Source organism: Geospiza fortis, unplaced genomic scaffold (genome assembly GCF_000277835.1).
Source record: "Geospiza fortis unplaced genomic scaffold, GeoFor_1.0 scaffold1, whole genome shotgun sequence".
NCBI classification, from domain to species: domain Eukaryota; kingdom Metazoa; phylum Chordata; class Aves; order Passeriformes; family Thraupidae; genus Geospiza; species Geospiza fortis.
In genome coordinates, this window is record NW_005054320.1 from 5,452,237 (window position 1) to 5,463,775 (window position 11,539).

General features: G+C 39.6%; 1 protein-coding gene across 1 annotated transcript in view; it reads left to right on the forward strand.

The window, feature by feature from the left end:
* Positions 1–9,738, forward strand: part of SLC22A15 (solute carrier family 22 member 15) — a 32,938-nt gene extending 23,200 nt beyond the window's left edge. Inside the window, exons 7-12 of the mRNA XM_005420569.2 lie at positions 416–556; positions 1,312–1,397; positions 2,853–2,973; positions 3,823–3,895; positions 6,436–6,624; positions 9,646–9,738. Coding sequence (XP_005420626.1) covers positions 416–556; positions 1,312–1,397; positions 2,853–2,973; positions 3,823–3,895; positions 6,436–6,624; positions 9,646–9,732 — 697 coding nt within the window. The 3' untranslated portion in view covers positions 9,733–9,738. The remainder of the gene's footprint in view (positions 1–415; positions 557–1,311; positions 1,398–2,852; positions 2,974–3,822; positions 3,896–6,435; positions 6,625–9,645) is intronic.
* Positions 9,739–11,539: the final 1,801 nt, after the last annotated feature.

Sequence of the window (11,539 nt, forward strand, 5' to 3'; positions counted from 1 at the left end):
GAGATGTCTCTGACAGAAGGTCGAAGTGTTGTTTGAACTGCTTGAGAAATTTGGTTTAGACACAATTGGAAAAAGTGTGGATGAAAGTGTAACCTGATAAAAACAAAAGGTACAAGGACATTTCTGAAGTTAAATAATACAGTCATGATTGCATTGTAACTTTATACTGGTTTATGCACATTTTTCGTGAGTGTAGTCTTAAGTTTTACTCAGTAGTAAGTCAGGAATTGGGTCTTTGCTGGGACAAAATGGTTTATTTGCCTAGAAGGCATCATACACTTACAGAGAAACATTTTAGACCTATCTGCCGAAGCACTAGATATAGTTTATAGTGTATTGTGCCAGACCAGTGCTTTGATTTGGCAGGCAAAGTGTCAGCTCTGATTTCACTTTTTTTTCCTCCTGTCTTTTGCAGGTTTGTGTGCAGCTTGGTTTACTACGGTCTTACACTTAATGTGGGTGACTTAGGTGGAAATATTTATGCGAATTTAGCCCTGTCAGGCTTGATAGAAATCCCAGCGTACCCCATCTGTATTTACTTGATTAACCAAAAATGGTAAGTATGGAATTTATTAACTCATTCAGAATTTCCTTACAACTTTTCTCAAAGATGGGTTTTCTGTGTATCACACCTCCTAGCTTGTATCTGTTGTGTGGGGCTTCCCGCTTCAATGTGAAAGTGCCATTGATTTATGTCTATTTCAAATAGCAGTTTAACTTGTTTTCAGTCGCTCACCTCACAGTGAGCCATTCCTCTGGCTTGGGTGGGGTTGATGTAGCTCTGAGGAAGCTGCGCTGCCTGCAGGCTAACACTAGATAGCGTCCTTCCCACCGCTGCCCCGTGATCCCATCCTCACTGCTGGGACAGAGCTATCCCTACACCACTAGGTCTGGGCTGTCTTGTGGTCCCCTGCAACAGCAGTACCTCTGTGAGCTACTGTGAGAGCGGAGCAGATATTCTGCCTTTTCCTGAACCATGATACATTGAGAGACATTGTCCAATGTCTCTCAGTTTTTGTAGAATTTCCTCCCAGTCTCTGCTCTCTGTCTCCTGAGGAGTTTTACAAATGTCACAGCGGGAAGCAACCCCAAATCCTAGAAATTGTCAGTCGCTGTATAAAGTTGGCGCTCATTTTGTTAAGTGTGCAGCAGAAGCTTGTTTAAAAACGGTGTGCGAGGAGGTGTTGGTGGAAGATGGGATTCTGAATTCCCAACTGCGATGAAAGAGTCAGTGTGAATTCAGAGGATTCATTACTCTGCAACCCACAAACCTAATGCAGAATATAAACCTTTGTTATCTTTGTGTATCAGGTTTGGTCGGAAGCGAACGTTGAGTGCATTTCTGTTCCTGGGAGGATTGGCTTGTCTTATTGTCATGTTTCTGCCTAAGAAGAGAGGTGAGTAGTTTTTTGTTTCTGGAGTATGTGATAAGAACTGGTAAAAGCAGCATCCTACAGCATAACAATTTGATGGCTGCTGGAAGATTAGGCTCATACCATATGTGAGTCTCAATATTTGAAGCTGGAGAAGCTCATTTTTCTAATGAGCCAATTCATTAGAAAAAGAACAATAAGCATTAACCTCCCTAAGACCTTAGAGAAAACTTGTTAGTAAGGTTTGGATTTTAATTTTTGCCTTTGGATTCTGCCCTTTACTTCTGTTCATGTCAGCTGCTCCTTTCCAGTGTTTTTGACATAATCCCAATGAATTATATTCTTGCGGTATCTCCAATAGCTAGATGACAGCTTAGTGTAAGTAGTACCCATGCCACTTGGATATAACTCTCCAAGTGGATGCTCAATGTCAGAAGATCTGAAGAACTGAGTGATGGAGCAGGTTGCCATCTTTCCCACACTGCTCTGTAATATTCAAAAGTAGTGTGCTTGTGGTAATAGTAATGTGGCCACATAACTTATGGCTCAGGAGAACATTCTGATAAACTTCTGAATTGAGGAGTCTTTAAAAAATGTGAAATTAAGCTTTTTTTGTGTAAAGATGCACTAATGTTAATTTTCAGATTACATAGCTTTTTTTTTTTAAACCAGATAGATAAATTCACCTTGCTCATAAGATCTATGGATGTATATTGCCTTTCATAAAGTAAGAGAATGTTTCAAATGCTTGAAGAGTGATTCAAGAAATTAAAAACATCTATGACAGAGTACAGAATTTGCTCTAGATGGCAGTGGGTCTAATAGGTGAAGCTTTTTTAAAGGGATGCAACTTAAGTTTTCAGAATTATTCCAGCATGGACACTTGGAAATATTCTGGTTTGTCTGGTACCAGTCACCAAGTATTTTTTTCATGTCATTCCAAACATAAGATGTGAAAAGAGAGGACAGAACCATGAGACCCCAGAAAATCAGCTGTGTACTGAACTGCCCAAGTCAGGCAAGGGTGAAGTGCCTGGGGAAGTGAAAGGGCTCATTGGCCAGAAGGAAGCACCTGTCTTCACTGGGCATGAGCTCTCATTTGCCTGTTAAAAGCAGATAAGCACTGGCTGTTCTGATAAACTAAGCTGGATGGGAAATTTAGTGTGGTTCTTCACAGCATCTTCCTTTCAAAGTAATAATATTAGAAGAATATTGTCATACTATAGAAATGACAATGAATAGGACTCTTGTTAAAAAAAATGTACTCACTTTTGGAAGAGATATCTGTTATACTTTTGAACTTTCTGATAGAACTCATTTAGTATTTAATTAGTCATAGACTGAAAATACAGTGTTGTAGCTTCAGCTTTTAGATTCTTCACTAGATTCCTTTTCACACCATACTCTCGTGTGATTGAAATGCTTCGAGGTGTATTGGAGTGCTCAAAAGCCTTACAAGGGTCACATTTTCTCTCTCAGATACTGGAGTGTTTGCAGTGGTGAATAGTCGCTCTCTGTCTTTGCTGGGAAAACTGACAATCAGTGCTGCTTTTAATATTGTCTACATCTACACATCAGAACTTTATCCTACAGTCATAAGGTAACACAAGTTAATTTTAAGTCTTCATTGTTCTGGTTCTCTTACATGATCATCTTTTATTTCTCTTGGTTTTTTTTTCTATTAACTATAGTTTTTAATTTGATTTTTTCAGTTACATATAATGGTTAGATGTAGTTTTACATCTGAAATTTCTTCTCTTATCATCTTCTCACTCCCTCTTCCATCGGGTTTGCAGTGTTCTCTTCAGACTAACTGTATTTTTATGTAACAGTGAAATAGACCCTTAGCTGCTTGGCCTGCTTACAGCTCCCCTTCTACTAATGAGGATAACTATAGCACGGCAGATATTTCTTTTAATGAGTGCTTTATAAAACCATCATACATGCTTAACCAGGAACACTGAAGATGACTAGTCAATAAACTTTGTAAAAGTAACTTGATGCTTCACAGGCAGTGTGTGAGCAGCAGTAGGGACAAAAGCACCCCCTGCTTCTGCTGACAGAGAAGACAGAAGCTTCTGCCACATGAGTGCATATGATGGTCAGCCACCAGTGAAACCATACTGTGGTGTTTTTCATGAGTGGGTAAATCTGATGATAAGTAGGATTTGAATAAATGAATTCAGCCAGAGTTTCAGACACGGGCAAGATGTATGAACTGAAATCACACTTGTTTTGCCTATGTGTGTATGTAAAAATTCTGATTGTAAAAGGGGATTTTTGCTTCATTTTAATCACAAAAGCCACGTTTCATTACTGTCTTGGGATGCTTTCACTTACATTTGACTTTTCTTTGCCAGTTAAAGTGCTCAGGGTCATGACTGATGAGTCTTTTTTCTTGCTCAGTAACACTTTTCAAAAGATTAATTCTGTCTGGTTTTTTTCATAGGAATGTTGGAATGGGTGCCTGCTCCATGTTTTCCCGTGTTGGTGGAATCATTGCGCCTTTTGTCCCTTCATTGGTTTGTCTAAACTTCTGTTACATATATTCTTGTTTTGTGGTTCTGGTGTATCAGGCTTACAGAGATGGGAATGTTTGGGATAAATTTCATTTATAAATTAAGATACATAAATTGCCTGTCTTAATGGTATCACGGTAGGCCAAAAGCATTGCAGTATCTTCTGTGTGATTAGACAGAACCTCAGTATTATTTAATTTAGAAGGTATTTTAGCTTTGTAGGAATTTTGGGACCTATCTAGTGGGGCTTAAAATATAATTATTTCAAATCACCAAGATGGTGATACCAAATTTTAAACCCTGCACAAGCAATAGCAAAACACCCATGTGGTTAAAAGAACTACTGCATCAAAATTAAGCATATGGGCTCAATAACTCATATTTTTGAGAAAAAGTTCATTTTAGTGTCAGTACACTTCATTAAATATCCATGGGTTATAAATATCAGCAAAGCAGTTTGCCTTTCAATAAATGAAGGTGATGTGGAGATCTGATACACTGGCAAGGCAAAGAAAGATTCTAAAGAACAAAAGATGGGGACGATACCATTACTTTCCTGTGCTTAGTATGTTATGTCTATGCAGGATAAAGTGTGCCAGTTTTTCCCAGCTGTTTGCTGAGGCCCCGTGACAATTCCTTTAATGTGACAGATTCCATCTCAGGTAATATTCCTCTCTGCCATTTGCCATTTTACATGTCAGGCAGAAGGTTAGCAAAAGGGCAGGTGAGCACAGAGAGCCTTTTAATCTGCAGAACGAAGCACTGGGCAGGTGAGAGTGTGAGCACCTCTGGGAGCAACAGGCAAAGCCAAGAGTGCTGCCAGTCTACCAGGTGGATTTAATAGGCAGTTTTTATGCAGCAGTTGGGGCATTCATTATATTGTGTCTGCCAGAGATTTGATACTGCATGAGACACAAATCTTGGATCATGATGTTTGAATGGCTTCCATGAAAATGAAAGCAGTTCTGGTTGCGTAACAAATGAACCCTGATTTGAGAAAATAATCAGTAATTTTTGTGTTTCACCATTTCTTCCAGTATTTTAAAGAATTTTCAGTGTCTTTTGCCTGGAGATCTCATAATAGTAAAATAGGAGAAGTTAACTGCTGAGATAAGAGATGAAATATTGGTCTTTTATTTGATCACAGCCTGTTATTTTCATCAATTTAAAATTGCCCTCTACAATGTGAGTTTATGAAACAAACAGCTAAACTCTTTCTGTGTTTTAAAATAACCCTTCTTTACTGTGAAAAGAGGGACAGGCATCAGAAGAGAAGTATAAACATTGCTTGGGCTGTCACAGGTGATGCCAGGAATGCTAAAGCTCAGTTGAAGCTAAAACTAGCCAGGAGCATAAATAGGGATTCTGTCAGCTAAAGTAAATATGCCTGTGGATGCATGGGAGGGGCATCCCATTGGTGGGTGACATGGAATAAGCTGAAGTACTTGTGCTTCAGTCTTGAGAGACCAAGCTTCTCTCCAGTACTCTGCCTGTCAGCACAGTTGAGGAAGCAGAAGGCCAGCAAACAGTAGGAGGAGCAAAAGGTTCAAGAAGACTTACAGCTGAAAGCCTTCCATTCCATGGGGTAAGATTCCTGAAGAATGGCTGGGAAAGTGGAGCAAGTGTTTTCATCATCTGTGGTAAACCACTATTGTAGTGAAGGATCACTGGTAGCTGTGGGAGGAAAAAGGCTCATCCTGTGTGTGTCTCCAATATCAGAAAGTGTGACCCAGGTGTTACAGGCTGAGCACTTCTAACTCAGTCTGTGGGAGGATTGAGATATGATCTCCCAGAATCTGTTTATAAGCATGTGAAGGCAAGGAAGATAATTGGGATCAGTGAACGTGGATTTATTAAGGACAATTGCTTCTCAGCCAGCTTGATTTGGTAGTCAGCCATTTTATCATGGAGGGCAATAAGGATGAGGAAAGGGAGGAGAGCAGGGAAAGCTTTTGTAAGGCTATCCCACATTGTTATCATATGTTTATCACAAATTTTGGCTTGGGGGTTAGATTAGAAATTTGGAAAATAATGTTTTTGAGAGGCTTAATGCAGCCTGGAACAATCTACTTGGAGGGGAAATCTCCATCCTTGAAGATTTTTTGCTATTTGACTATGTGAAGCAGTGATTGACCTTATCTAATTGAGGCTGTAATTGTGCTTAGAGTTGGTGGTTGGCCTAGATGACCTCAAGAGATCTCCAAGCAGCATGTTTGTGTTTCTGGGGTATCTATTCCCTTCTACAGAGGAATGTTACATTTGTTAAAAAGTACATACATTAGAGGCAAGAATTGAGTTCAAATTCAGCAGGTGTTTATTTTAAAGTTCATGACAAAATCTGTGGTGTTCTAATATTATTGGCAATACTGGTAAAAAACCCAAACAAACAAACAAAAAAAAACCCCAGCAGAAGGATTGGTGACTTTTGTGCTAAACAGGAGCACAAACACTGCCAGAGGGAATGGTTGTAAAGGCTAGGTCCTTTAATATGCAATATGGACTACAAGGAACCAATCTCAGCCTAACTCTGTTATTTTTTCCAGAAATCTGTACAGTGGTCTCTGCCTTACATTGTGTTTGGAGCAACTGGTCTGTTGTCTGGGCTCTTAAGCTTGTTGTTGCCAGAGACCTTAAACAGCCCTTTGCTAGAAACTATTTCAGACCTGCAGGTGTGCTCCTATTGGAGGCTGGGTGATGAAGCCATGTCACTGCAAGCCCTAGATGGCTCACAGGTATACTAATTTTTTTCCTAGTACTTTTCTGTTGTGTTTATTTCAGCTGTCAGCTTGAATCTGCTACTCTAAATAGGTAGGATAGTGATTCTTGGCCTGTGGAGGATAGGCCCCAAGGAGAAGATAGTGTAGCAGTCCTACCATCATGTCTGAAATGTTTTCTGGAAATGCAGGCTGAAATATAGCTGGATTAATTCATCCCTTCAAGGCCACAAGCTTACAACATTTCCCTTTGGGATAAAGTGATGTCTGTGCATCTCTAATCTCTAAGACTGATTGCTATTCAGCCAAAGCTGGACACTGAAGCTTGAGAAGCGTTAGATGTTAACAAAACCAGAAGCCTGTTTGTGAAGGGCTGCTCTCAAAGGCAGCACACTACTTCTGACCTGCCCCAGCTATTCTGCAGTGCCAGTTACCAGGTCTGTACTAGGCAGGCTCTGAATGGGTTAAAGCCAGACTAACCCCTGAGATCTCTCCCACTATTGACTCTGGGAAATGAGATTCATTGAAAACACTGGAACTACAAAACTCCCAGGTATAAGCATAAATAAATGTGGCAGCAGGATGTTTTTTAATGAGGTTTTCTTGAATTGTGATTTTCAGATCACTTTATTTTATTAAACTCCTGGACACCTCTCTGGGTGTCTGTATCTTCCACTCACATGGAGGTTTTTTGACATGGTTAATTGTCTGTGAATGAAGTGGGATTAGAAAGAAGTGGCTAGAGAGCTGGGAGTGGATGTTTGGATCTGGGTAAAGTTTTAAAGTTTAAATCCTGGTCCCAAAACTTGAAGTATGGAGGGACTTAGAGAAATAGAATAAGTGGTCAGAAGACTTGAAGGGAAGCTCGTAACAAAAAATGTTAGTTACCCAATTAGGCTGAGATGAGACAGGATCATTTGAACACCTTTACTTTCATTTGAATTAGTTGTTGGTCAAGCATTCTGACATTCACAGGTAGTCATATTTATTTTCACAGAAATCACGTACTTCTAGAATAGGGACATTTGCTTCCTATCAGAAACTTCAATGCATTGCCTTGTTTACCAAGTTTAGCTGTAATAGTTCTTGATAGGACAGCACAGTTTAGTGACAAAAGCACCCTTGAAGAAAGGCTGAAAAAGGCAGCCCTGTAACCATTGATTTTACGCTTTAGCTACTTTACATGCTTATTTTATAAACATTTTCAACCATACTGGATAATGTGTTATGGCACCATGTTCTTGCTGACTACACAAATCCATCATATACGTTGACATCAGCTGTTATTTTGGTAATTACACGATTATTACGTCTTAATTGTGCAGATGGTTTACCAGCGAAAGCAATTTTTGTAAGCAGTGCAGGTGTTCCAGCTTACAGGTGGGAAGTCACATTTTTCATTTCTTCTTTAACCAACTGCAGTCATTAGTTGGTTACCCTTTGAGGTAACAAGTATTGTCTGTTAGTATTCCCACAGATTGGTTAGTTTATGTCAGTCAGCCCTCTTAAGTTTAAATCTTTTTTGCTTGTCCTTCTGTAGGCTTCTTAAAAATCCCAACCTGAACAGGAGCCATGAAAAGGGGGCATTGTTCTGAATGGTTTTCAGAAAAATTTTGCCCAGGATGGATTAAAATTACTGAATCTGAATGTAAAAGTCATTGGTTCAGGCGTTAACTAATCCTGTAACTTCAGTGAAGTTATATCTGGAATTCATTAGGGATTTATTTTAAAGCTCACAAAGAAAGTACTGATAAAATGGGAAGCTGTTAGACATTAACCCTATTTGACAAGGCCATGTGAGGTCTTATGAAGCTGTTGTGAGAAAGATTTAGAATTTATTTGGCATACCCTGAATTCCCCCTGTGGAATCCATTGTCCTTTTGTACCATTTTCAAGATAACATGGGTTCTGATTGCCCAGAACAGAGGTTTTGTTCCTGTTAACATACATAAATGTGATATTCAAGTTGGACAGCATCCAGTAATAGCCTGACTTTCCTCAAATAGTTTTAGAAGTCTAGGAAAAAAAAAAGCCTAACATGATTCCCTTTACATCTTCTGACAGGTCGTAGTGCTCAAACTGTTTGAAATTCCTTTGCAGTTAACGCACATAGCTGTAGCAAAGCTCCTCTGAAGAGAGATCTAAAGCTACAGATTTTGCTTGCATGGTACTGTCAGTCAGGAGCACTATTTCCATTTCTCTATTTTTCACCCTCTCTCTCACCCTTCTTAGCATATGACTAGGCAGGCAGAGTTCTTAGGATGGATGCAAGTATATTGGGGAAAAAATCCTAAATAATAAAATTAGATGGAGCTTATACTAGCAGGAGAACCTTTTTAACTGGAATCGTTTGTGTCAGTTCCATGGAAAAATGCTGCACTGGCCAAATAAAAATCAATTAGCTGTAATGGCTGACTTTATTTTGGGTATGTGATATAAATTATGTTGTGGAAAGGACTCTGACTGGAGTAGGTATGCCTATAATAGGGACTTTACCTTCTGAACATACAGGATGGTAATGATTTTCCCTTTTCCATAACACTTTCATTAGTGTTGCAGGGGAATCTTTTTAATTCAACTTGCACAGTAAAATGCCCATGCTAGCCAAGGAAAAGTATGAATTGGGGATGGAGAAGCTTTACCTAAATAAGTGATATGTGTGTTCTGAGCTGTGGTGAGCTACTATGTTTCCAGTAGCTCTCCACAGAGTAGGCACCTCAGACTAAATTTAAGAAAATTTAGTAGATTACCACTTCAGAACCACTCTAGCCAGTCTCTCCTGCATGTATTCTCTAGTGTACTGGTGGAGCAGAGAAAGTCCATCCACTACAACCCCATGTCTTTTAAAGATATTTTGAGGAACCAAGGATTTGAATCTGAATTCACATAATGTCTTTTATAAAGTTTTAATACAGTGGTTTGACCTGTATTTTCTTACTTTTTCTATACCAGCATTCCACAGAAGTGTAATGGTTCATGCTCATGTATGTTGAGATTGATTTAGTGGCTTCAGTCTAACAACTTCCTTTTTGCTTCTAGTCTGGAGACAAAGACAGCTCTACAGGGAGTGGAAGTGAAGATGAGGAGTTCTATGATGCTGATGAAGAGACTCACATGATCAAGTAATGAAAAGAAGAAACACTGGCCTATTTTATGCCTCTTCTTGCCCAGTCAGTCCAGCTGTCTGACAAGTACTGGGGACCTTGCTTGCCAGGCCATGTAATTGGGCAAGTGTCTGTGTTTTTCCTTACTTGGAGAGGGATTTGGGTACTGTTCAGACTGATGACATCACTGATGTTCTCCATATGAGGCAGCCATTCCAATTCTTGTGGTTCAGAATACAGTGCATGGACTGCATTTGAAGCCAGGTGGGACAGCAGGAGTGAGATGATGTATTTCAGAAGCCCAGGAATAACCTAGGCTTAGACAGATTTGGACAGATCATCAGTGTGTGTGTTAGTATTTTATTTTCAGGGTGGTTGATTTTATTTCAGTACAAATTGGTCAACTTGGAAACAACCACTGTGTTTTCCATAAGGGTGAAAGTGGTCAGAGAATGTGCTGTGTGCTACTCCAATGGGAACAAATTGCTGAAATTGTATGTTTAAATGGCTTTTGCATATTCAGTAGAGGAGAGGCAGCTGTGAACAAAAGGTTTCTGTGTGCACACCTGCAGGTGGTTAGTCATGAGCTGGGCTTTAACTTAGTGATAATGGAAGGCTGGGAGGAAGGACTACACAAAAGAGCAGCCACAAAGCCTGCCAACATAAGGAAAGTTACTGACTTTTTTCCTTCTTTTCATACACAAAGCTTTTTCTTGGTCTTGTGTATATGTTTGCCACATGTTCCCCACATCTCAGCATGGCTGTTTATAGCTTTGCCTACTTTTACCTTGCCCTCACTTTGCCATAACTGTTGAAGCTCAGCAACTTCTCTGTGGAGTGAAATAATTCTGTGATGGCTGTAATTTCCTGGGTGCAACAAAGGTGAGGCATTTATCACATACCGTGTGTGTGGTGTGATAGAATGTATAGCTCACTTTTGTGGACTTGTCTGGGTCTTTATTTCTGGAAGAGGCTTAACTCTGAAGTGGTAAGAGGAACTGTGGAGTGCTTTTATATTTCGGGTGCTGTTATCAGGAAGCTGCTAGTGTTTATTTTAAAATCTTGTGTATAGCTAAGGTTTTAATTTAAAAAGACAGCAAATCTCTTTGGACCTTTTTGGTTACTTGATGTTTTCTAACCAATGCTTGCTCAAGCACTTGGTTACTTGACCTTATTAAGGAAAACAACTTCACTTTCCCATTTCACTGAACTTTCTGTAAGTGCTTCATAAGATATATATGGAATCCTGAAGTGTGGAACACGTGGAATGTTCCAACTACAAAAATGAGGCCTTACAAACAATCAGTTTTCTTGATGACATTGTCATCTTCATCCTCTAACCTGTGGCTTTATCTTTGTTAAGATTGGTTTCCATAAAATGTTAGTCTTCCTACTTTGAGTTCCTAGCAAAGTGGCACACAATGGCAGTAAGTACATTTTCAGGCTCACGAGTCATTTTTGGAGATCTTAGAATTAAAAAAGGTGGGTCTAAAAATATCAAAAAGCTGTCTGCTGAATATTTCCTGGTTTAAGTGGGAAGTTCCTTTACTTGCAAGGAAGTGAAAGTAACCAGCATCTGACGTTTGCAGCTAGCTGCTTGAACTTTGTTCCGTGGGAACTGTAATGCTGAGCAAAGTGCAACTGCCCTGGTTGGTGCAGAGAGCAGCCCAGAGTCTGCAGTTTGACACATGCAGTATTCCAATTGGGTGTGAACTTGATCCAGGTGTTGACTGTGAGCAAAGTTGGGAACTTCAGTCCCTATGAACAGTCTGTCAATATTGTTGTGCTTTTTGCCTGTATTATTCTTCACTGGAAGAATTCTCACTCAT